The sequence below is a fragment of the Pristis pectinata genome, chromosome 18, assembly GCF_009764475.1.
Source record: "Pristis pectinata isolate sPriPec2 chromosome 18, sPriPec2.1.pri, whole genome shotgun sequence".
In the NCBI taxonomy this organism is placed as follows: Eukaryota; Metazoa; Chordata; class Chondrichthyes; order Rhinopristiformes; family Pristidae; genus Pristis; species Pristis pectinata.
The window spans coordinates 33,018,358-33,043,251 of NC_067422.1; the positions used below are offsets into that span (position 1 = coordinate 33,018,358).

Genomic DNA, 24,894 nt, shown 5'->3' on the forward strand with positions numbered 1-24,894 from the left:
TATATATATTTATACATATGTATATATTAAAAAATCAACAACCATTGCTCAGGACCACTGCAAGCAAAAATAAAGTCCTCGCAAGATGGACATTGCCCTTTGAAGGTGTGATGAAGACTTGGGTAAATATTGAGTGAAAAAGTCCACAGTTCTTTGAAGTTTCTTCAAGATCTGTAAAGCAGCAGATGCAGAATGCACATGACCCCAGCACAGCTTCTGTGGATTATAAACGGATGTGCTACATCTTTGACTTGACATGCGGACTTGGTTAATTGGCGATCCTGATGGCTTCCCTTGCTTCTACCATTGTTCAGTTCCTGGTCATGGACTTCAGTTCACCTCCCCTGCCCTCCTATCACTCCCAGCCAAAGTTCTGCCCAGTCATTTGATAGAAATGCCTGTTGAAGGGGCGATAGAAGTCCCGCAGTTTCTGGACCACTCCTGGGTCGATGTTGGGATGGATCCTGCCTTTCGTTTTGCCCAGGCAGTGAGGTTTGCCGTTGCCCTGTGGCTTCTTCAGGCAGGGGAAGCCCTTGGTCTCATTGAAGAAGAAGTGGTCATCTGTTATGAGCCTCTGCAGGCCAAGGAAGTCTTGGACTTTTCCCAGCTCCCCAGATGGGTCAGTGATCAGCCTCTCCCCACTGACAAAGTGCATCTGCGACAAGGGGAAATACTGCAGCCAGTTCTCTAAGTGCTGAGCATAGATCCCAATCCATATTGGGCTCCACGATGCGTCAACCAAGCCCGTAGTCCTGTTTTTGAAAGTGAGAGTTTCAAAGCCAGGGATGTCTGCCGCTTTCGAGATGATCTGGGTATAGTCTGAGATGGCTCTGGTCACTGGGTCCCGCACGACCACGATCAGTTTGGTGTCCTTGGACATAGCATGAATGCGAGCTGGTGCCTCTGCTGTCACAAAGTACCTGGGCGTTTTCTCCATCACAATCTGACCATCAAGTGCCTTGGGCATCAGATTCCTGCAAGGAAGCACAAACACTTTATAGTTAAATATTAGAAGTCCTCCTCCAAATGACAAGCAGAGTTATGAAAACCTTCTGTTTGATAACTATTTTCATAAGTTCATCAGTGCTTCCTCCCGAATGGGCTCTCAAATCAGAGTGGGATAAACTCCAAGCTGACACGAATCCAGGCCAGTGACTCCACACACACATAATTAACACTCTGATAAGACTTGAGCTGTTAGTGGAGTTATTCCCAGTAGATGGTGGAAACTGGAAACCAAACCAGAAACTGTGGATAGTAGTCAGTACTTGGTAGGAGGCGTTAACACCAAAGTGGATGACATGGCAGCTTCTGAAGGGAGTTCAATGATCTGAGATATCGATCCTACCTTCTTCTGTCCCGAGCACCTACAGAATTTTCTGTTTATATTTCAACCCAAAAAACAAATTGACAAAAATGAACAATTTGACCAAGACTCTACAATCAGATTGGTTGGGAAATGGGAGTTATGGAAGAAGAATTTGATCAAGGAACCCTCATTGCTGCAGTATTGAAAATGTGCTTCCCCTGGGGAGAATTTCAATGACGATCGTTTTCGAGGATCCAGCCTGAGCTGTTGTTGCAGTTCCTGCATCAGCCGAATTAGGCAAGGCCAGTCCCCGTGCCACACTCTTTGGGAGCGTTGTTGGGAATAAGCTGGACTAGGACCACAGGAGTACCTATTACATCCTTTATTTCTTCCGGGGGCTCCCCCTATCAGGGAGTCAATCACCGCCCACTGATCTCCTGCAATCACCAGGGCTCCGATAATCCAATCCTCTGATAGTCCCGATCACACAAACCCACAAGGGTCCTGATTTGGATGGTCTGACCCTATGATCACTCAACAACACAACCATTCCCCCAATCACCGAATGACAACCCATCAGACCCCTCAATCGCCACTTCCAGAAAGCTGCAACTCTCCCTGATGGTCAACTCAATCGCCTGGGAACCCTGACCTCAGCTTGATCCTCTGATGCTGACCTTCCCGTACCCCAAGACCCAGAACAGGCTTCTGACTTCCAACCACTGGCACCTACAACACCTGCCAAACCGGCAGTCTCTACCACCAAGAAGGACAAGGGCACGTGAGAACACCACCACCAGCAGGTTCCCCTCTAAATCACGCACCATCCTAGCTTGGGAATATATCACTGTTCCTTCATTGTCACTAAATCCTTGAACTTCCTTCCCAACAACTCTCTGGGAGCATCTTCGCCAAAACGACAGAGGTCATTCTAGAGTGCCTCTCCAACACCAGGGGCAATTGGGGATGGGAAATAAATACTGTGATGTCTAAATCCTGAAAAATGAATAACTAAAAAACCCTCCTGCCATCTAGTACACAGCACAATCAGAGGGGAAAGGTTTAACAGGGACCTGAGAGGAAACTTTTTCACACAGAGGGTGGTGGGTATATGGAATGGGTTGCCAGAGGAAGGTGTAGAGGTGGGTACAATTAAAATGTTTAAGAGATGTCAAGAGAGGTACACGGATAGAAAAGGTTCAGAAGGATATGGGCCAAATGCAGGCAACTGGCACTAGCTCGAATCGACATTTGGTTGGCACAATTGAGTTGGGCCGAAGGGCCTGTTTCTGTGCTGTAGAACTCGATGACTCTAATTTGATCCCTGCACTGCGGAGAAGGTGCAACGCCAGTGATCCAGGATGTGGGCCTTGAGCATTGTTCATCTCTGCAGCAGTGGGCCCACAAATGTGGTGATGGGCTTCCACCCCTTGGCAATCACATGGTGGCCCTTAAAGGTGTCTGCAGTCCTCCTGAGGCTCCTGGTCCACCATTGGGTCCCTGATAAAGTTAGTGAACAGAGGACGTTAGGCTGGGTGTCTTAAATGGTGTTCTAAATGGCATGGTAGCGTAGTGGTTAGCGTGACGCTATTACAGTGTCAACGATCGGGGTTCGATTCTCATCGCTGTCTGTAAGGAGTTTGTACGTTCTCCCCGTGTCTGCATGGGTTCCTTCCAGGTGCTCTGGTTTCCTCCCACATTCTGAAAAGATGTACGGGTAGGTTAACATGGGTTTAAATGGGTAGCGTGGACTCGTTGGGCTGGAAGGGCTCGTTACCGTGCTGTATGAATAAAGTTTAAAGTTTAGAATGTCATGGGGACACAAGACCGCAGATGCTGGAATCTGGAGCATAAAACAAACTGCTGGAGGAAGTCAGTGGGTCGGACAGCATCTGTGAAAGGAAATGGATAGAAGGGGCTTGACCCAAAACGTTAACTGTTCATTTCCCTCCATTGATGCTGCCTGACCCACTGAGTTCCTCCAGTAGTTTGTTTTTTTGGCCCTAAATGTCATGATGCACATTCCCACTTTCCTTGGGAGTGGCACACTGGATTGTTACTGTTTATGATTAAAGAAGCTTGTATAGACTCTTGTGGGTTATCAATGGTTAAATGAAGTGGAGAAATGTGGATCAATGTCTAGGAATTAGAGTACCCTCCCCACAAGTCAGTACGTTGCAGTTTCAAGTGTTACTGCAGAGCCTTGAGTGTGAAGTCCAAGCAGACATTTTAGTTCAGGACTGAAAGGGAACTGCACTGTTGGCAGTTCTGTCTTTGGGGCACGAGGCATCATGCAAGGAACAGCAGGGGCTTTATCCTCCGCACTCTCAGCTGTTTTTATTATGTGGTTTCTTAACGTACATTAAACAGCCACGTGATTGCAGCATCTTCTGCCATACAGCAGGAACTGCACCCTCAAAGCAATTGATTGACTGTGATGTGCTTTGCAATACCCTTAAGGTCTTGTGGTAAAACACCATGTACATATGTAATTAAACAAAGAGGCTCACATCAAAAGTCTCCTGATTTCTAAAGGGTGTATTCAAGGCTGTACATTGCAGTTGGAGCAAAAAAACTGTTGAAGTAACAGCAGAAAATGCTGGCATACTCAACAGGTCAGGTGACAGCCTTGGTTCCAAGGAAGAGTCCTTCACCTGAAAGATTGACTCTGTTTCTCTCCTCATGGATGCTGATCAACTTCCACATTGTTGCAATGGGTAAATGACTAATCGGTTTCTCTAGGACTACACTCAAGCTTCAGGGTATAACTGGCGTCTACACCCATAAGGACTCCCATTGATATGCCCCTTTGCCCACATTAATTTAGGCCTGGGGTTCCCACCAATCTCATTAGTGTACAGCAAATATAAAAGGGGCAGATGTGAGAGAGAATAGGTTGAAGGGGACAGGGAAATAAAGAGAGAGAATGAGACTCATGGGATTGGCATAGACCTGATGGGTAGAATGGCCTCCTTCTGTGTCATGACATTACATTACAAGCCTGTGCCCACCCCGCCTCCCTTCTTTTGTTCACCTATCACTGCTCTGCTTTTCCCTCCGATATATTGGCTTCCCTTTTTCCTATTTTCAGTCCTGAAGAAGGGTCCTGACCTGAAACATTGACCGCCTGCTTTTCTCCACGGATGCTGTCTGGCCTGCTGAGTCCCTCCAGCATCATAGTGTTTACCTTGGAGAAGGACGACATCAGAACCATCCTTAAAGGCTCCAGGTGTTGCCTCACTGTCAGACTCCCCAGAGGCAACCCAGGGAAGGCCAAGCCCTTTTAATATGTGGAGCAGCCCTTCACTCTCTGGAAACCAGGCGTTCCCACTGTATGTTACTACCATGACATCAATTGCACATTGCACACTGATCGACATGTCTGTGTCCTCTTTGCACATGAATCCGACGTGCAAAGGGCAGTGCTGCAGATTCTCCAAGTGTGCAGCGCATGCATGGCATTGCCCATTGCTTTTAGTGATCAATGCTTGGATCAAAAACTGTCACTGAATGCATTAAATGTTACGATGCTCATTAGAGTTTCTCGTTCAGTAGATTGAGGACGTCTACGTTTGTGGGAACTTTGCAGTTTATTGAGTGATTTGCAATAAGAGCTCAGTTGTCTGGTTAATTAAGAGTCGGCTGAGTTACTCCATTGGTCAGATGCTACCTGAGCCCGACCCTTCCATTGATAATCTCCTCCCTCAGCTCTGCCCCTCTGTCCACCACCTACTGGAGCACACCAGACTGTAAAATGTCAGATAACCAAGCTTTTCCTGTATATCGATGGCTGAGGGAAGGCTCAGTAGTGTAGCAGTTACAGTAATGTTTCACAGCACCAGCGACCCAGGTTCAATTCCGGCCACTGTCTGTAAGGAGTTTGTATGTTCTCCCTGTGTCTGCGTGGGTTTCCTCCGGGTGCTCCGGTTTCTTCCCACATTCCAAAGACGTACGGATTAGGAAGTTGTGTGCATGTTATGTTGCCACCGAAAGCAAGGCAACACTTGCGGGCTGCCCCAGAACACTCTACGCGAAAAGGTGCATTTCACTATGTGTTTCGATATACATGTGACTAATAAAGATATCTTCTAGGGTGTCACAATGGTGCTGCAGGTGGTGTGGCTGTCTCAGCCTCCAGCGAGGCACGTTCCATCCTGACCTCGAGTGCTGTCTGTGTGGAACTTCCACATTCTCCTTCTAACCATGTGGGATTCCCATGGATGCCCCAGTTTCCTTGCACATCCCAAAGATGTGTTGGTAGGTTACTTGGCTACAGTAAATAACCATGAGTCCAGGTGGCTGTTGAGAGAACTGGGTGTGGGTAGGGGAGGTATTAATAGGCATGACAGAAAGAGACCAGGTTACAGGGAAATGAGTGGGAGAGCCGGCACAGACTCAAAGGGCAGAAAGGCCTCTTTTTGTTTAAGAAAATATAAATTAATATGAAATATAAAAGCAACTAGAAGGCAGGCCTCAGTGAAGTTATCCAGGAGGAAACTGGCTCCATGCCCTCTCCACCAGACCCTTAGTGCTAAATATGCCAGGCCTTTTTAATGAAACATTCTTAGCGGACAGCTGGAGCCGGTATTGGATCCTTGAAGATATAAATGAAAAGTCACTTTTCCACTGAAGAATCCTATTATAAATTATTTTAAGTCCCTGAAGTCTGTAGCAAAGGTCAGTTGTGAATGTTTTTAAGAATAAAAAATCATTCCTGTTGAGCTGGAGGAACAGGATTGTGTGCCCAGACGTATTGGAGTAGTGATCGATCATCCCCTCTATCCCTCCTCTGCCTTTAGCAGCCTGCTGCACTGCTTGCTCCCTTAAGGGTGTAACAAGGGCTATTGAACTGACAGTACAATGAATGTAAAGGAGGACATACCATGATTGTGTTTACGATACATATTATGAATAGAGCATATCTTTGGAAGTAAAAACATGGACAGGAAGCTTTGCCTGGGAGAGTTGCCGGGGATCAACGACCAGAGCTGAAAGTGTGTGTGCGGATAAAATCCAAGAACCAAATCTCCACCTGGGCCCACTGGTTGGGCAGGCACTGGTTGTACAGCGCCAAGACTGGGCCCAGAAACCAGGTCCAGTATCCTTTCTACCCTCCCAGCTTCAATGCTCAGCTCTTCCTCCTACACACAACATATGGTTGGAATAAATTAAAGAAGATACAGCCAATATTTTTGCTAACCAGATGCTCGGTGCAGTACGCCTGAAGAATATTAACATCAACCTACAAGCAATGATAAGTTACCAATGTCAAATCAATCTTTTACTTAACTGGAAACAATTATGCAAATAATCAGGGTCTGAATGGAAAGCTGGACAGAATGTAAACACGGCAAGTATATCTTGCTCCCCTAGGTCTCTTGCTTCTGTGCAAAATGCCCTCACTAAACAAGTTAACTGATTCTCTCCTTGGATGGTGAATTCCCTTAATATATTTTTTCCCAGAGAAAATCAGCTGTGGTCCTTCACCCTCATCATTGTTCCGTATTTTGTTGCTTTCCTTTGAATCCTCTTCAAGGCCTCAAGGACTTTTCATGAGTACAAAGTACAGCCTTTGATCACACGACAAGAGACAACAACTTGTTAAAAGTTCACAGCTCAGACTGGTTCAGTCACAGATGCAAAATGGCCAGCAGTTCAAAGGTTATTTTCCGGTCAACACCCTGACCCTATTGAACTTGCTTGCCTGAATCGACCAAGGCAACTCACCGACATTACCGTGGGTGTGGCACAGCTGAGCGCAAAATATCAAAGGGGTGGGATAGGATTTCCTCCCTTTGCAAGGACATTTGTCATTAATGCGGGAGGCAAAGAGTAGTTGGGCATCTCTCCATAAGGGAGGTGGAAAGTGAGGTTGGACCTAATATTTCAATGCCAATTTTAAACTCTGCCCACCCAAAGATAATAGAGCACAGTGAAAATGGACTCCAAGACTCCCCTGCACTGATCTGGCTGCCTACATGTGGGTTTCAATCTGAACCAAGGGAGGTGCAGGCTACTGGGATATCCCTCCCGAGCCAACCTCTGAAGAAGAGCATGTGGAGGCAGAGAAGTTTCTTTATCCCTGTGGGCAACACAGGGAAATTTTAAGCCCAACATACTCCACACCACAACAGTGAACTCCTGGCCAACCTACTGCTTGCCCAAGCAGTCGGGAATATTCCTTTGACTTGGAGCTCCCACCACCTAATATTCTGATCTTTGCTGCCAAACTACAGCCACATCTCAGTAGGGTGAGACACCTGCAGGGTTTGGATGGCTCACCATTCACCTGGTACCCTGCTGACCTGATCCCCAACCCTGCTTAACATCAGGCCTGCAGAAGTAGACTGTCAGGTAGTAACTTGGCATGTTCATTCAGGATTTACCCACCGATGAAGTAAAATTCCTGATAACAGACTTTCCAAGTCCACACAGTTAAGAAAATTAGCAAACACTCAATTGAAGATGGATGGTCAAAGAGGAAATGGAAAGACAATTAGATGACAAGATGGACAACCAGGCAAGTGTCCCAATCTCCAAGGGATGACACAGCATCCACAGCATGGAACAGTCCTTTGTTAGGAAGTACATGTAAATCTTCCATTTTTTTTCTGGAGTTCATTGCTGAGTGATCACGGAGAGTCAGAGACTTAAACTATTGTGGACCCGTGATTTCCCCAATCTACCAGTTGGAAAAAGAAATGATTGATGCAGAAAATATCAAAGAACATTTGTGCAAGTTGGAGAAGAGTGACAGTGGTCATGTCTTGTGGTGAGTTAGGGCTTTTCTCTTTGGAGAGAAGGAGGATGAGAGGTGACTTGATGGAGGTGTACAAGATGATAAGAGGCATAGATCGAGCGGACAGTCAGAGACTTTTTCCCAGGGCGACAATGGCTAACACAAGGGGGCATAATCTTAAGGTGATTGGAGGAAGGTATAAGGGGGATGTCAGAGGTAAATTTTTTACACAGAGAGTGGTGGGTGCGTGAACGCACTGCCGGCAGAGGTTGTGGGGGCAGATATATTAGGGATATTTAAGAGATTCTTAGATAGCCACATGAATGATAGAGAAATGGGAGGGAAGGGGTAGATAGATATTAGAGCAGGATAAAATATTGGCACACATTGTGGGCTGAAGGGCCTGTACTGTGCTGTAATGTTCTATGTTCTATGTTATAGCACTAAAGAGGAATGGGATGTTGGCAGGACTCATAATTGTGAAAGTGGGGAGAGAGATGGGATGGAGAGGAATCTGACCACTGACAAAAAGTTATCATTTAAGTAGATGCAGCCACATGCTTACTGGTGAGTGATAACAATTTGGAGATAAAGTAGTGAAAGTGCAAACAGGAAAAGTCGGAAAAATTCACCTTTGATCGTCAGTGCAGATGTGAGGCACGAGTGCCAGGCAGCAGCTGAACTTACCTCCCTCACATTCAATCCCATCAAAGTCAACAGAAAGGAACTAGAGATGAATGCAGCCATGGCTGGTGCTCTCAATTGAGTTTAGTGCTGTGACCAAAGACAAATTTCTCTTTAAAGATATAACTTATCCAAGTATTATTAAGTCACAACCCTACCTAACAATACTACACACCACCATCTTACATAACAGTGGTTCAAGAAGTCGGCTCACTTTCTACTTCTCAAGGACAACAAGAGTGAGCATTAAGTGCTGGCTTCCACATCCTGACAATGAATAAATTACAGCACCGACTTGAGTGTGTTTTAAAGGCTTTGTCTTGGAACTCTGGAGTATTGTAAAAAAGTATATATAGGCAGGTCATATTTGGAGAGCAAACACAATATTGAAACAGCTGTTTTCATCACTTTGAAGCAGTAACTGTGTGTGTGTGTGTAAGGTTCTGAATTCAAAGTTACTCAGATACCAGAGGCATGACTTTGAGCTTCAGCTCCTAAACCTTTCCCAAAGAGGAGGAGCAGAATTCTCATTCTTAACTTGTTCCAAGGATTTCTGTAGTGCAAGGTTGAATGAAAAGGAACAGGTTTCAGCCACCTTGTATTCAGCAACCACTCAACGTCTGTTTGGAAGCTCAGCCTCTGCTCTCTGGCTAAGCAGTTGCATCAAACATGTTGTCAGACACCAGTAGTTAAGGGGATATTAAACAGCATGGATTTACACTACCACTGTGGAACTGCTGTGAAGCAGCTTTGCTTAGTGTCATTGGTATAAACCTATCCTGAAGCTGGAGTTAGGTTCTCACTGCCCATAGCGAAATAGGGCGAGACCTCACAGTTCATCTACGTTCAGCTGTTCAAACCCTGCGACTTGACTTACTGGTAAAGGAATAATGCCAAAAATAAAGAATTTTCTACAGAACTCAATGTACTTCAAGGTAACAGTGTAAGGATTAATGCTTTTGAGAAGCCTGGTTGCAAAGAGTTAATACCATTTAGAGGTTCCAGAGTACTGGTTAGGACCATTTAGAAGAGCCGGTGTAAAGGGTTAATACCATTTAAATGCCCAACTGTAGAGGCTTAATTTAGCAATCCCAATATTAAGCATTAATGCCATTCAGATATCCCAGTGTAAAGTTAAAAAAAATCAATTTCCTGTAACATTTACATTACAGAATATTTTGCAGATGAAAGGGAGGTCTGTGGTTAGGGAATGTTCATTCTAATGTTGCTCCTATTGCTCTTTTTGTAATGCAGCCTTTTAGCCTTCGTTCAACAGTCTCTTATCTCTGCACAGGCCTGACAGGGGTGCTCTTGCTGATTGACTGCATTGAAATTATCAATAGACTTCCAATTAGTCATGCACTCAGAACCCAGGGAATGAAGTGGCCCTGTTTTTTCAAAAAAAATCTGACAGAGATTTAATGACCACACAAGCATTTTCCTTGCCTGTGGGAGAGGACATTCACATGAATTTTTGATCTCGGCATACTTTCAGGCACTTACAAGGGTGCACTTAGAATATTAAAACACTAGTTGGCAATAGTTAGCCTTTGAAAATATTGTGAGAGTGGTTTAGAGCTGCACTAATTTGTTTGCAGAGGATGCTGTATATTCATTTTGTTTGGTTGAAAATGATTCTGAGTAAAGTGAGAAAAGTCTTACTGCTTCAACAAATAATGCTGCAGCTGAATATTTAATACCACATCAACAACTCACATTTAGATAGGATATTTAGTGTAAACAGGAACAAAAGGGAGAAGAGCTACAAGTTAACAAATAGGAAAAAGGAGAGAATAAAAATGTTAAGACGAAGAAGCAGAAGGTTACGGGAATGAATTTCAAACAAAAAGTTTGAAATTCATTCAGCCAGGAAAATAGCCTGACAGGTTGCATCATGGTCTGGTACGGCAATTCGAATGCACAGGAACGTAAGAAGCCACAGAGAGTAGTGGACTTAGCCCAATACATCATGAGCACATCCCTCCCCACCATCGGTAGTATCTACAGGAGGCGCAGCCTCAAAAATCCCCACCACCCAGGCCATGCCATCTTCTCACAGCTATCATTGGGCAGGAGGTACAGAAACCTGAAGTCCCACACCACCAGGTTCAAGAACAGCTACTTCCCTCCAACCATTCAGTTCTTGAACCAACCAGCACAACCATAATCACTGCAGTTTAGCAACCCTATGATCACTTTGATCACTCTGCACTAAAATGGACATTTTTTTTGTTCTAATTATGCTTTTTCTTGAAGAAGTTGTGTATAATTTATGTATAATTTATGTTTTTCTTGTGAATGCTGCTTATATGATGCTATGTGTCTGTGATGCTGCTGCAAGTAAGTATTTCATTGCACCTGTCCATACATGTACTTGGGTATATGACAATAAACTCGACTTTCAACTTTCAAAAGATTAGAGGCAAAAATGAGAGTATGTAGGATGGGGGCTGGAGTGCAGTAAGTGGTCTAATATGTAGTACGGGGAAGATGCAAGTTAAAGGTCAACCAATATGAACCCAAGAAAGAAAGCAAAACACTGCACATGCTGGAAATCTGAAATAAAACAGAGAAGGCTAGAAAATCTCAACAGCATCTGTGACAAGGTACAGAGTTAATGCTTCAAGTCAATGACCTGTCATCAGAAAAGTTAGACATAAAATAAGTTTCAAGATGCAGAGATAGGAGGGAGGGGAGAAGAGAACATCAATCTGAGACTTTAAATTTGTTTCTCTCTTCAAGTAATAATCAAGAATAATATTTTATAAATATTGAAGAACTGTAGAGGAACAAAGGGGTTTGAAGTACACAGGGAACTAATGTCATCTGTGGATCAGTGGTGGGTCTCTTACCCTGGATTAGAAAGTAATGGGTTTGATTCCCACATTAGAGACTTCAACGCAAAAATGCTGCTTCTCTCCCTTTAAGGTCTATTGTCTAATCACATGAAAATCAGGAGCCAGGGAGAGCTGAGAGCTGGATGCAATAAGTGATGAAAATGGAAAAATCCAGTCAGATGGAAATAGTCCCCACCTCACTTGGTTCTGGCTTGGCTGCAACCCTGTTCTAACGGTGAATTTTGTCAACTGTTGTGGAAAAAAAGTATTTGCTTTATTTGTTTCACTCCTTCACTGGGCTGGATCCCTCCTGGTTTTGCTTTGTCTAATTGGCCAAGGCAGAACTACAATAGGCTAATAACTCTTAGATTTGATTTCAGTTCTGAGCATTGGCCCATTCCAATCCCTGTGAGGTTGACTGTGAAATGCAATCCCCAGCAGAGACAGTATACTAGAGGAGAGGGTGAGAGGTGATAATTTTCTTCCTGACTGAATTTTCCTGGTCATAACTATATTATTATTAATACTCTAAGCTAGGCTTCAACCCTGACATAGTAGTTGTTGGAAAAAGAAATGCTGTCAATGAAATAATGGCTTTTACTCATTCTATGTCTCCTCAGGAACATGTTTGAATTAGGTTTATGAGATATATGAAATTCAGTGATGTATAAAGAGCTTGCTGCTTTTAACTATTTGCTAATGGAATACCACTGTTTAATAGACTCCCTGCTATCAGTGAGGCTGCGAAAAGTTGCATTTACACTGGCTTTAATATCCCACAGCACTTCACACAGGATGGGAGTGAGTGTAGTGAGGTCATGGAAAAACTTAATTAGGAGTTAGGAGATGAATTAGTGAGGGTAATGTTGATTTGTAGGATAGTGTAAAATGATGATAAGTAAGTTGACAGCTGTTTTATATCCTTTCTGATTGATGTCAATGGAAATAAAAGTTGGGAGGAATATTAAGCAGTCTGCTGGCTTAGTATCACCCATTTTACACAACCATACAAAGTCAGGATCTATCCCGAAAGGTTGAGTAAAGACCTATTTGTTCCTAATGGAGTTTTTGAAAGTGAGAGCAATGCAGGAGCCTGAGTAGGGACATAAGTTTGACCACTTCTGGAAGGGCACCATGTGGGAATCCTTAACATTATAGGGCTATTGCATCACATGGCCGTAACCTCACATTATCTGTAATGGCTTAGATTATGGAGGAGAGAACAATGCTTCTGCCTGCCCACATTTACTTGTCCCTGCCTCCATTGTACAAGGCTCCATCTCCCCAGAAATGCAATACAGGGGAAGATAATTCCTCATTAAAGGAGGCCAGCTACCGAAGGATGGAGAAATAATGCAACCAAATCCTGGAAACAAATGTCACATTCCTGGATTAATTAGCTTGGGGGGGGGGAGGGGGTGGGAACATGATAATAAAAATTTTAAAGCCCTTTTCCTTCGAGAGAGCAACGAGATCTTCAATGTATAGTTTTTAAATTTGCTTAAGTCTCGGTCTCCTGGGCTTCTGGGAGGAACTTGCAGGCACAATTCCCACCCGTACTTTATAGTTTGTGACACTTGTACACATGTTCGATAAGGAATAGATGGGTGCTCAGGTGTAATACAGGTCACAGTCAACTAACCTAGTACAGTTTGCCATCCTAGATCATTTATGAACATCAGTCATTGGGTACAAGTGAAATTCCCACACTATTCCTCCCACATGGTCCTGGAGCCTGAGTCCGAGTCAGAGACTTAACGACTGAGCACATCATTCCCAAACCTGGTCAGTTCCTCTTGGCATCAGAGACCCGGAGGGTCTGGGCTTGAGCGGAGGTGGAGAAAGTTTGTCTCATGTTGTTTTAAACCCACATATAGTATATGTGCGATGGAGGTTCAATCCTGGAATGATTCAGCTATCTCACCTGCCATCTCACCTACCATCAGAGCAACTGCTTAAATATCCATGTTGCATTATTAACTGAGCTAACTCCAGCCTGACATAAATTGTCCATTGTTCTGTTGAATGTTCTTCTAACACTCCCCTTAATTTCCCTGCTGTCTTATGCACATTCCAACTACTATGCAACAAGAAGTCGATTGAAATAAAGACCCATCACTTCCTGCTTTAACTTAAGACTTTAGCTTTAACTTTCTCTTCTCATCTAACAGGATTTAAAACCAATCCAGGCATCACAGCTTTCTGATTTACCTCACCATCTCTCTTACTCCATGCAACCTGACAATGTTTTAAAACGTAACTCTTGGTCACCTGCATGTAAATGTAAAAAAAGCATATCAAGTAGTGTGCCCCTCTCCAAGAAGATCCAAGTTCTCAAAGACTTCCTCAAAAATTTCTCACTGTGCTAATGGACTATGATAAAGTGATTAGTGATAAAAATCATTTCCAATTAGTGTGGAGGATCATAATTTCAGTTCCCAACTGCTGGGGCTTCGGCAAACACCGATGTAGGTAAAAATACTCGAGGTGATACCACAATATCAACGTACACGTTTAAATATTCCCAATAATAGTATTTATTAATCCTTCACCATTGCACACAATGGAAGGGTTGAGTTCATTAATTACTTCCCCACAGGCTTATAAGTTTTAATTGGTTATTAAGTACTCTTGAGAAAACTGTTTAATAATCTGTTCTAGTGATCTAATACCATTGAAAACAGTAATTAGTGTTTAATTAGGGAGGCGTGAGTTGGGCATTATGCTGTGAAATGAATGAGTTTAGCACACTCAAGATAACCAATTGAAACCATAGAGAGATTTGATTTAACACCCTCCCAGCTCCTACAGGCTGGACTATAATCTTCAAGTTACCCATTATTAAGCACCACTGTGTCCCAGACATGTAACAGGCCTTATACATAGGTTATTGCCCAAATGCCACATTCTTTGGTTTATGCTGGAGTAATTACTTTGTAGTGCACCTGTAATTCAGCATTATCAGTTGTTCTATTGATTTTACAGTCCATATAAATCCAAATTTATGCAAATGTCCCCTGGTGCCAATGAAAGGAAACAAAAGGGTTTAATGTGCAGCATTGAAGCACATGCTCTCACACTTGTCAATGAATTCACTTCCCCTACTGGTTGTATTGAGTCTGGCAGAAGAGATTTTTTGATAAGCGTTCAATGACTTCTTATTGAATGACTGAAGATTTGGTATATAAATCGAGTCATCACTACTGTAAGTAAATTATTCCTGACCAATCATTAAATTGCATTTTGTATTCCATTTGTTTGATTTTTCTCCCCAGCTCTCAGGTACTTTTCTGAATGTGTAGGCACCGTGACTGAGCCAGCTCCAGAGTACCTTCCAAGTATGAGCCACGAAAATATGGTTAACTCTTTAATGCCTTCTGAAGGGGTCCAGCAAGTGAACTAATTGGATCAAATGTTTCTAGAACTTAGCTCACCATCATCTTCTCATGGTAACTCGAGAATTCCCAATAATGAAGAGGGAAATGGTAGGTGATGGCAAACAAATGGACCACAAAGGGTTGGCTTCACATCTGAGTCCAACTTCCTCTATACATTCCGAGAGATCTAAAAGTTCTACTTTAAAGAGCTTCATAGTTCCTCTATTACCCAAGACCCTGTGCATAAACATCATCAAAAATATACGTAACCACAATAGACGTATAAAACTAAAAACATTCTCCATCCACAAAAGCAGTTACTAATTTCCTTAACTCTGCGAGAGCTTCACCAGGACAGATTAAAGAACGAATCCACAGACACCAGACCATGAATATTAAGTGCTGCACCACCCCATTATCTTAAGGATAACAAGCCCAGAAATGGGATCACAGAGTGTTTTTTCCAGCACAATGTGATTTTAGTTGATCACGCTGGTGATTATTTCTGGGAGAAGTTGCGTCAAAGTTTTTCACAATAATAGAAAAGAGCACTTCCAGTTACTACCCCATTGTGTGCATGACCTGTTCCTGGCATCAGACACCCACCCCATGGCATCAGTGTTAACCCAATGCACATTTCCACCCCAATTATTCCCTTCAACCACTCGGTTCTTGAACCAACCGGCAAAACCCTAATCACTACAGTTTAGCAACACTATGACCACTCTGATCACTTTGCACGAAAATGGACTTTGATTTTTTTGTCCTAATTGTGTATAATTTATGTTTAATTTATGTTTTTCTTGTGAATGCTGCTTATATGATGCTATGTGCCTGTGATTCTGCTGCAAGTAAGTTTTTCATTGCACCTGTGCAGATGTGTACTTGTGGATATCGCAATAAACTCGACTTGACTTGACTTGACAACATAAATTGGAGCTCAAAGTTCCAACCACGGCCATGGTGGGGCAGTCTCACTTGAAACAGAAGCACTTTCCACTGGTTTGTTACTTTTCTAACTACATAAATACCCAGTTAACACTGGAACACCTCACTGGGCAGTATCACATTGACCTATTCAATCAATGCCAAAGTCTGCAAAGTGTGCCAAACCGAACGGGGATTACTTTCTCCAGCATTTAGTTGCATAGGTATGTTCAAGGAGTGGCTCAGTAGTGACACCTCTAGCAGCACTCCATTACAAGAAGCATCATCATGGGCATGGCTGGCAGCCCTGGGAGGGCCAGGACTTCACCACAGGAGTCAATGGTAAGCCCAATATAAGATAAGATTTCTTTATTAGTCACATGTATGGCGAAACACACAGTGAAATGCATCTTTTGCGTAGAGTGTTCTGGGGGCAGCCCGCAAGTGTCGCCATGCTTCCGACGCCAACATAGCATGCCCACAACTTCCTAATCCGTACGTCTTTGGAATGTGGGAGGAAACCGGAGCATCCAGAGGAAACCCACGCAGACACGGGGAGAACGTACAAACTCCTTACAAATAGTGGCCGGAATTGAACCCAGATTGCTGGCACTGTAATAGTGTTATGCTAACTGCTACACTATCGTGTCTCCTTCCCAAGAGTTTTCAGAGACATACACATCCTACCTGCACCTTTCTGTAGTCACAGGCTCAGGATTCCCCAGACCGACATCACAGATACGCAACACTCTGCAGGAAGAAATTCAGTCAAACTCTTGTGGTGGGACTGCACTCTCCATGAAAGCCATGATTACATTGACTCCAAACTTCCTTGCCATGGGATCATTCCAAGTGACCACTGCAGGTCTCTGCCCTCTATCCCAATTTGCTTCTCACTACTGCATCAGAGAGGTCACCCAGGCATTTGTAAAGGAATGATTTCATTTACTTTGACCTCAGTGAAGAATATTTGGCATCTCAGGCACTGGGATTTGGTGGCTTTTATGCTTCCACAAGTGTAGGCAGCCTTTGACTACACGGAGCTGTCGATAAGGCCTCCTTAATAACCTGAACCATTTCATCAATTGATAGGGAGATGAACTGGTGCCCACATAAGGGACAACATCAATGTCTGTACCTACACTCTAGGCAGCCTAGACAATGGTGAGATGATCAGCTGGCATCCAGACTGCTCCACCATTGTACCCACTCCAGACCCAGAGATGACCTAGATGACAGAACCTTGGTCAGTGGAACCTGGTCCATACTCTGTTCTCTCCTCAGCTCCCTGCCCAATCTGAGTAGCTCTCTGTTTATTATGAAGAGGGGCATAAGTGGAGGATGAGGGTAGAGACCTGTATCTGATTCTGTACAATCATGAGCCGTTCATGGGTTGAATTCTTGTGCCCATCAACGACAGCAATCTGTTCATAAATCACATCTCATTGTTTCCTAAACACATCAAATTGATGGCACATAGCTATTCCTTTGGAATAACAAGTTATACCAGTGTAGTAGAGAGTTGACTTTTCCTTGGATCAGCCTGAAACTACATAGAAGCTGAGAGATTTTGTGTGGTGTCCCTGCATGCCTCTACAGTGCCCTGCCACCTACGTCAGTAGGCCCTGTGTGATGGCCTGTTAGTGATCTCACCACTTCATTACACATCTGGTTGAAAGCATCTCAAGAGTGCGTAAATAAACAGATCTCCCCTCCAGTGAGTCCCACACCAGAGTACCCACACCAAGTGCCAGATTCTGACCTGTAAGTATCTCCCTGTGACATGCACCCCTCACATCCGATTTCCTCATCCCTTGCTGTAAACTTTGAGGTGGTGCTGTGGGGTGGGGGTTCAAGCATGACAGCACATTTTGTTCATCAACATTATCATCAACATCATTCCCCTCTCCCTCCTCTTCCTTCCTGTTCGAAATGATGATGTTCTAGGGAAGAGAAAGCAATGGTCCTTTATCATTGTACGTTCCTTTAAGAGCTGGCTGCAGAGATCACAGCTGCTAGACTAAGCACTAGCAGCTGCAAGAACTTACAACAGATTAATAAACCACCCCTTGCTGAAACTAACAATGACAGCATTACGCAAGGAAGCCCAACAACCCTGTTCGCAATGCAAACTCTCAACTTTTACGTGACATCCACAGTGTTAGGCTATGATGTTGACGACAACATTAATAAAGACTGAAAGTGGGGATAAAAAAACAACAACCAGGAATGCCACTTCTAGGTGTTAAAGCCTTCAAGTGGGACCGGAGGATTGGCTATCCTAAGGGGACACAAGGCACCCACATAACAGTAACCCACCCTCTCAAGCACTTGCTACTTCTAATATTTTTGCCAACTAACCCTACTTCTGACTTTCAATGAAACGTGAAGCTTCCAACATATCAACAGTGACTACACAAACTAAAAGCACCTTATTGACAATGAAACGAATTTGGACAACCTGAAGCCATAAAAGGCACCAGGTGAATGGAAGTTATTCCTGGCAAATAATTTTAAGGATGGATCCGTTCAGGAACACAGTTTCTTTCAGTGTCAGTTCCTATATGCTAATACATAGGTAAAAACATGAGTGCGCTTTTACCAGGTGACACAATGTGCCATGACAGAAGGGAGCTTCATATATGGACTAATGTTCAGAAGACCGCTTGGTGTGTGTACATAGAACCATAGAAACCTACAGCACAGAAAACAGGCTATTCGGCCCTTCTAGCCTGTGCTGAAACTTTATTCCACTCGTCCCATTGACCTGCACCCAGTCCATAACCCTCCAGACCTCTCCCTTCCATGTATCTATACAATTTATTCTTAAAACTTAAGAGTGAACCCGCATTTACCACGTCAGATGGCAGCCCGTTCCACACTCCCACCACCCTCTGAGTGAAGAAGTTCCCCCTAATGTTCCCCCTAAACCTTTCCCCTTTCACCCTAAAGCCATGTCCTCTCGTACTTATCTCTCCTAATCTAGGTGGAAAGAGCCTACTCGCATTTACTCTGTCTATACCTTTCAAAATTTTGTAAACCTCTATCAAATCTCTCCTCATTCTTCTACGGTCCAAGGAATAAAGTCCTAACCTGTTCAATCTTTCCCTGTAACTCAACTCCTGAAGACCCGGCAACATTCTAGTAAATCTTCTCTGCACTTTTTCAATCTTACTGATATCCTTCCTATAGTTAGGTGACCAGAACTGCATACAATACTCCAAATTTGGCCTCACCAATGTCTTATACAACCTTACCATAACAACAGTTTTGAGATATTAGAATAGTCAGCACCAAATCCTCAATCACAAGCAGAGAGTCCTGCTCTCAGCTCATTCCAACACTGTACATCCAATTTACAACAAGCAGTACAAGAAAGACATGTTTTGCAAACTGCAGAACCAGATGTGAACCAGTTGCCAACTTCCATCCAGTGTGGACATTCGATGTGATTTGGGGAACATCACTGCCACCTTTCAGTGACACATGACAAGGCTCTAAGCATCATTGTCCCTAACATCCACATTAATAATAATGTCTAGGAGGCAGATGTCGGGCTCCGTGTAACATTAATCATGATGGGTTGTTGACATACAGGAGGAAGACAAATGGTCTGAGGGGGCTCTCTTTTCATTTCAAGATGGGCAAAGGCAGCACTGCTATCTAATCTGCATTCCACAGTCTTACGCAGAAAGCTGGTCTTGATGAATTTACAAAAGCAGCAAGTAAACCTGCTCTCTCATCTGCCCTAGGACCCGCCTGTGCTTCCTTCTATTTGACGTGTTGTTCATTAGGATCACATAGAAACTCTCTATCGCTGCACCTGCTCATCTCCATGACCCATATGTGGTCACCTTAATTGCAGATTTTGTCAGGGGCCCTGATTTTCCTGAACAGACCCGTCACCCACATTGTGTCCTGCGTTTTCACAGATGTAACCTCTCCGGATCCAGAAACTGAAGTTGCTGGCCCAAGATGGTCTTGGTGCTGAGAACCAAGTGGTGAGAGGGCCTTAAGTAACATAACTGGGTGATGTGCAAAGGCAAGAACAAGCCACAGCCATGAAACTCCTCTGGAAGTCTTTGACTGCCAGCAAAACAGCTTCATCGAGTACATCTACCACATCAACACTGTTTCTTGGGTTTTCTCTGTGCTACAGCCTGATGTTTTTTTTTGCACATCAGTGAAGTCTCAGCACTAAAGTAAAGAAAGTAATCAAAAATAAACTGTGACAGTACCTTAAACAAATCGTGGTGAAAAGTGGGTTCCATTACAATAGGGTTGAAGGTTATAATTATTTAACTCATACTTTATCAAGAACTAGAACGAGAGGAAACAAATGGAAGATTAAATGTTGAAGATTCAGGGTAGAGAGCACAAAATTTAGAAAGGTATGGAACTGCAGTATATCTGAGCCAAGTTAGTGATTAATGCAGAGAACATATCAACATTTAAGAAAGACTATGCTGGGGTAATTGATAGAGAAAAGGAGAATAAAGTGACTAAGGAACAGAGCTTGTCCTTGGGAATGACATAAGAGTGCATGTGGAGCCTAGCCAACACAAACTCGTGAAAATATTCCAATTTATGCATAATTCTCTGTAGTGATTTAGCTTTGCTGAAGTCATTGATAAATTAATGTTCTATGTGTACTGGGTGTTGCTGACGGTACCAAAATCCTTGAGTGGTTGGCACATGCTTGGCTTGGGGTGGTACACTCTCCCTTTGCACAGAACAAAGCTGTGTTACCAAAGTCCAGGTGCAGTATTGCAGTATTGAGGTTTATGAGTCTTCCAAGTGTCCTTAGAGACATTCCTACAAATTATCCAGCTGAAATTGCAGAGATTATTAAAACTTGCCAAACTGAACTATTCAACCAATTTAAACATACCACAATTAAAACACTGCTCCCCAATTTATGGCCTTTCACTTTAATCCGGTTAGAGCTTTGCTCATGTTTTTTAACTTTCTCCTCAGAAATCCACGTTAAATATAAAAGAGGTACAGATTCTCATGAGTTCAATGCATCCAAAGACTTAGTTTTGAAGTCTAATTTTGTTGAGAAGAGCACAGAGGTTGCTGTCTGCTGCAGAATTCTGTTCATATCACTGCCCCTGTGTGGACAAGTATAGCTGATTAGATACTTGTACAATCCATCTTTCCATTGAATAATGTGAATGAATAAGGGGCGGCAGCTGGATGCGCTAAAGGGTCTTTTTTTTAACTGACAGCTTGACAACAGTGGGATAAATCGTTGATGTTGAACCTTCTGATCATCCACACTTTCAACTGAACAATTAATGGGTCAGACACAGGTGTGACTGATCGAGTGATTAGCGCTTGTCCTCCACGAACATCCCTGTTGTAGTTTATTTTTCACTTCATTAGACAGGCCGCACATAATGACATCTTTATCCTTCGTGCTTCAGGTTTTCTTTATTAGCGCTCAACGCCCCTCAAGGATTTAATTTTCTAGCCTTCAAAATGAAATGTGTTTCAAAACGTAGCTGCAAAAAGGGCCATCCCTCTGCACCACCTGATGACCTGGCAGTAGGAATGAATTGCTTCTTAAGCAAAATATTCATTTTAGGTTCAATCTGCTGCAGATTGAAGTCCTGGTTGTATCTTTCCCTACTTCTGAAATTGGTTCTTTTGCATTATTATTGTGATCTGTTTGCATCCCCATCCTGAGAATTTGAGCATTGCTACAGAAGGAGATGTTGTACTAATCATTGTGCATTTTTAAGGGGGTTGGGTTAAATGATACAGATTGTGATGTGCGCAATATTTGCAAACATTAAAGCACACAACACAATGATTAGTTTGTAGCATTTTCCCTCATGTTTTCCTGTCTCATCCGCAAACTTTTGATTAATGTTATGCTCCGACTGGAGTGCTATGGAATTCAGAAGGATGAGGAGGAGATCTCATTGAAACCTACCAGATACTGAAAGGCCTGGATAGAGTGGACGTGGAGAGGATGTTTCCAATAGTAGGAGAGTCTAGGATCCGAGGGCACAGTCTCAGAATAAAGGGACATCCCTTTAAAGCTGAGGTGAGGAGGAACTTCTTCAGTCAGAGGGTGGTGAATCTATGGAATTTGTTGCCACAGAGGGCTGTGGAGGCTAAGCCATTGGGTGTATTTAAGGCAGAGATTGATATGTTCTTGATTAGTAAGGAGGTTAAAGGTTACGGGGAGGTGGGAGAATGGGCTTGAAAAAAAAGTCAGCCATAATTGAATGATGGAGCAGACTCAATGGGCTGAAGGTCCTAATTCTGCTCCTAGATCTTATGATCTTATGGATTCCACAAATGCTGTTCACTCTCTCTGAAGAAGCCCATCCAAGACTGGCCATAAAAGGTCACCATGCTTTGCATTTGGCTTTGATGCTCCTGCAACTAATCTTTGGGACACTGCTGCAAGGAGCCACGAAGATCCACAGGGCATCAAAAAATAAACCCTGTGCTTTCCTCACTGCTTTGTGACCAAATTGTGAAAGAGTTGGAGATGACGGAAAAATTGCAGTCAAGACCCTCTGCAAACCAAGTTGGCAATCTGATGGCAATGAGGTAAGTAAACAGAAACCTCTGAATTCTATCTTCCCCACCAGCCATCCTTCAACTACCCCATTACCAAACCAAAGATCCTGCACCTCTATCTGAAAGGCCTGGATAGAGTGGACCTGGAGAGGATGTTTCCAATAGTGGGACAGTCTAGGATCCAAGGGCACAGCCTCAGAATAAAGGGACTGCTTCTGTCTGTCCTACACCCAGCCTGATGCCCTCAGACTCCCACTGCTCTTTCGCAGGTAGAATATCAAGGTAGGGGGAGTTGTGGGAGGGTCTGTATCACCACTGGAGGGTAATCGCACATCTGAATTGGGAATCTGGACTGGCATATCCTTGGCTGTAATCAAATCACATTGGTGGGGGAGTCAAACTTGAATCTCCATGACTCACTAGTAGATTGGAAAATATCTTTAATAGCAATGCAGAGAATAACACAGCAACCGGAGTATAAAAGATTAAAAGGAAATGTTCCTTATTTTTCACTGAGACCAATTATGACATTATGCAATGTGTGTCTTGGCTTTTGAAAAAGGTTTGGGATGTGATAACTGTGATGAATCATGACTGACAAGAACTGGTAATACAATAAAGCTATAAACTTTTTCTTAAGGGAATCTTAATAGATTTGGGACCTCAAATTCCACAGAATCTCGATCGTGTAGCGTAGCAGTTAGCGCAACACTATTACAGTGCCAGCGATCGGGGTTTGATCCCCGTTGCTGTCTGTAAGGAGTTTGTACGTTCTCCCGTGTCTGCGTGGGTTTCCTCCGGGTGCTCCGGTTTCCTCCCACATTCTAAAGATGTACGGGTAGGTTAATTTGGAGTTTAAAATGGGCGGCGCTGACTCATTGGGCCGGAAGGGCCTGTTACCACGCTGTAAATAAAACTTAATTAAAAAAAATTTAACCTAACATTTCTGGTGGAGTTAGGTTGGGAGTCCGGGTGGAATGGGTTGGGGGTTGGGGTAGGAATCGAGTTGCCAGGGTCCTAACGTTCTACCTACAATGCTTTGTGTCACTACATGTTTACAATGCGGGGTGAGGGAGCCTTGTACGTGCTCCTCTGCAGATTTAAAAAGTTGCTCCATCTACTGTGAGATGAAATCGTTCTGGTCAGGGATGTGCCAATTGGATCCTCAATTCAGTTGTGTGATTACGCTCCAATGGTGATGCCCCACATCTCCTGGCCTTGATGCTTTACCTGCTAAGTGGCAGAGGGAGCCTGCAGACCTGGTGTGAGATGCAGAACACCAGAAGCTGAAAATGTAAACACATTCCAGTTAGCAGCGCAGGATTTTGTTTCGCCATCAGGCGGATGCCATTGCTCTGTCGTTTGGCAGCCCTGTGTGCCAGCTTGCACTCCACAGCTGTGGCGTGTAATTAACTCTGTGCATCGTCCTGGCACCAACCTCAGACAGACACTTATCCTCCAGTCCGCAGCCAACAAAAAGCTGCACAGCACAGCTGCACAGTGCAAACACATCCCAGTAATACCATCTACCCATAATGGCATCTCCCCAGTGGTGTGAATGCAACATTATGGATAGATTTATCCACAATAAAACAGCATATGGGATTGGAAGAATTGGCTGAGGATTACGTCTGTAAAATAACCTATTATTCTTTTTATATATAAATTGAATACCAAGTGCAGAATCAAGATCCACAGTGCTGGAACATATCAAGGTCAAAAAGACTTCAAAATAAATCAAGACTATTTAGCTGACTCCGAAATTGTTTTTCAAACCTTTGCAGAAGACAGCAGTATGATTGAGACGTCCAGATAGAATATATTACACTTAACGCATTATTTTTAGTTTTCTCAAGCACGAGGCAAATTTGGGGAAAAAGTAACTACGTGATGAAGCTTAAGGAAAGAGAGAACATATATTTATATAGAAATGCCCCTGACCCAAGGATGGTCCAAAGTACTTTTAACCAAGAGGATACATTTTTACGACCAATGGAGTGTTTTTTATAATCAATGGAATGTTTTTAACATTCAGTGGCATATTCTTTTACAATTAATGAATACTTTTTTTGCAACCAATGGTGTATCCTTTACAACTATTGGTGTACATTTTTAAGATCTGTTGTGGTTTTTTACATCCAATGCAGCATTTGTTCCAACCAATAGATTTTTCTTTGACTTATTCTTTGTTTTTGGTGTATACAACCTGTGGTCCCATAAACAGGTATGAAATGATTAACCAGATAATTTGATTTATGTGTTCGTTGAGAGATAGACATTGGTCAGACAATCAGGAGAAATCCCTTGCTCTTCTTTGAACTAGTTCCATGGGATCTTTGGTGTTAATTTGCCAGGATGTACGAATGTCTTATGTCAACTTAAAAGGTTAAAAGCTTGTGCAGAGTCCATGTGGACGGATTTTCAATGGAATGAGAATATAAAGGATATATGTAGGGATAAACCTTCAAGCCTTCTCCACCA

General features: G+C 43.3%; 1 protein-coding gene across 1 annotated transcript in view; it reads right to left on the bottom strand.

The window, feature by feature from the left end:
• Positions 1–237: 237 nt before the first annotated feature.
• The window catches only part of hs3st3l (heparan sulfate (glucosamine) 3-O-sulfotransferase 3-like), a 121,692-nt gene continuing 97,035 nt past the window's right edge, over positions 238–24,894 (bottom strand). The window contains exon 2 of the mRNA XM_052033343.1: positions 238–974. Within this exon, the coding sequence (XP_051889303.1) occupies positions 356–974 (619 nt within the window). The 3' untranslated portion in view covers positions 238–355. The remainder of the gene's footprint in view (positions 975–24,894) is intronic.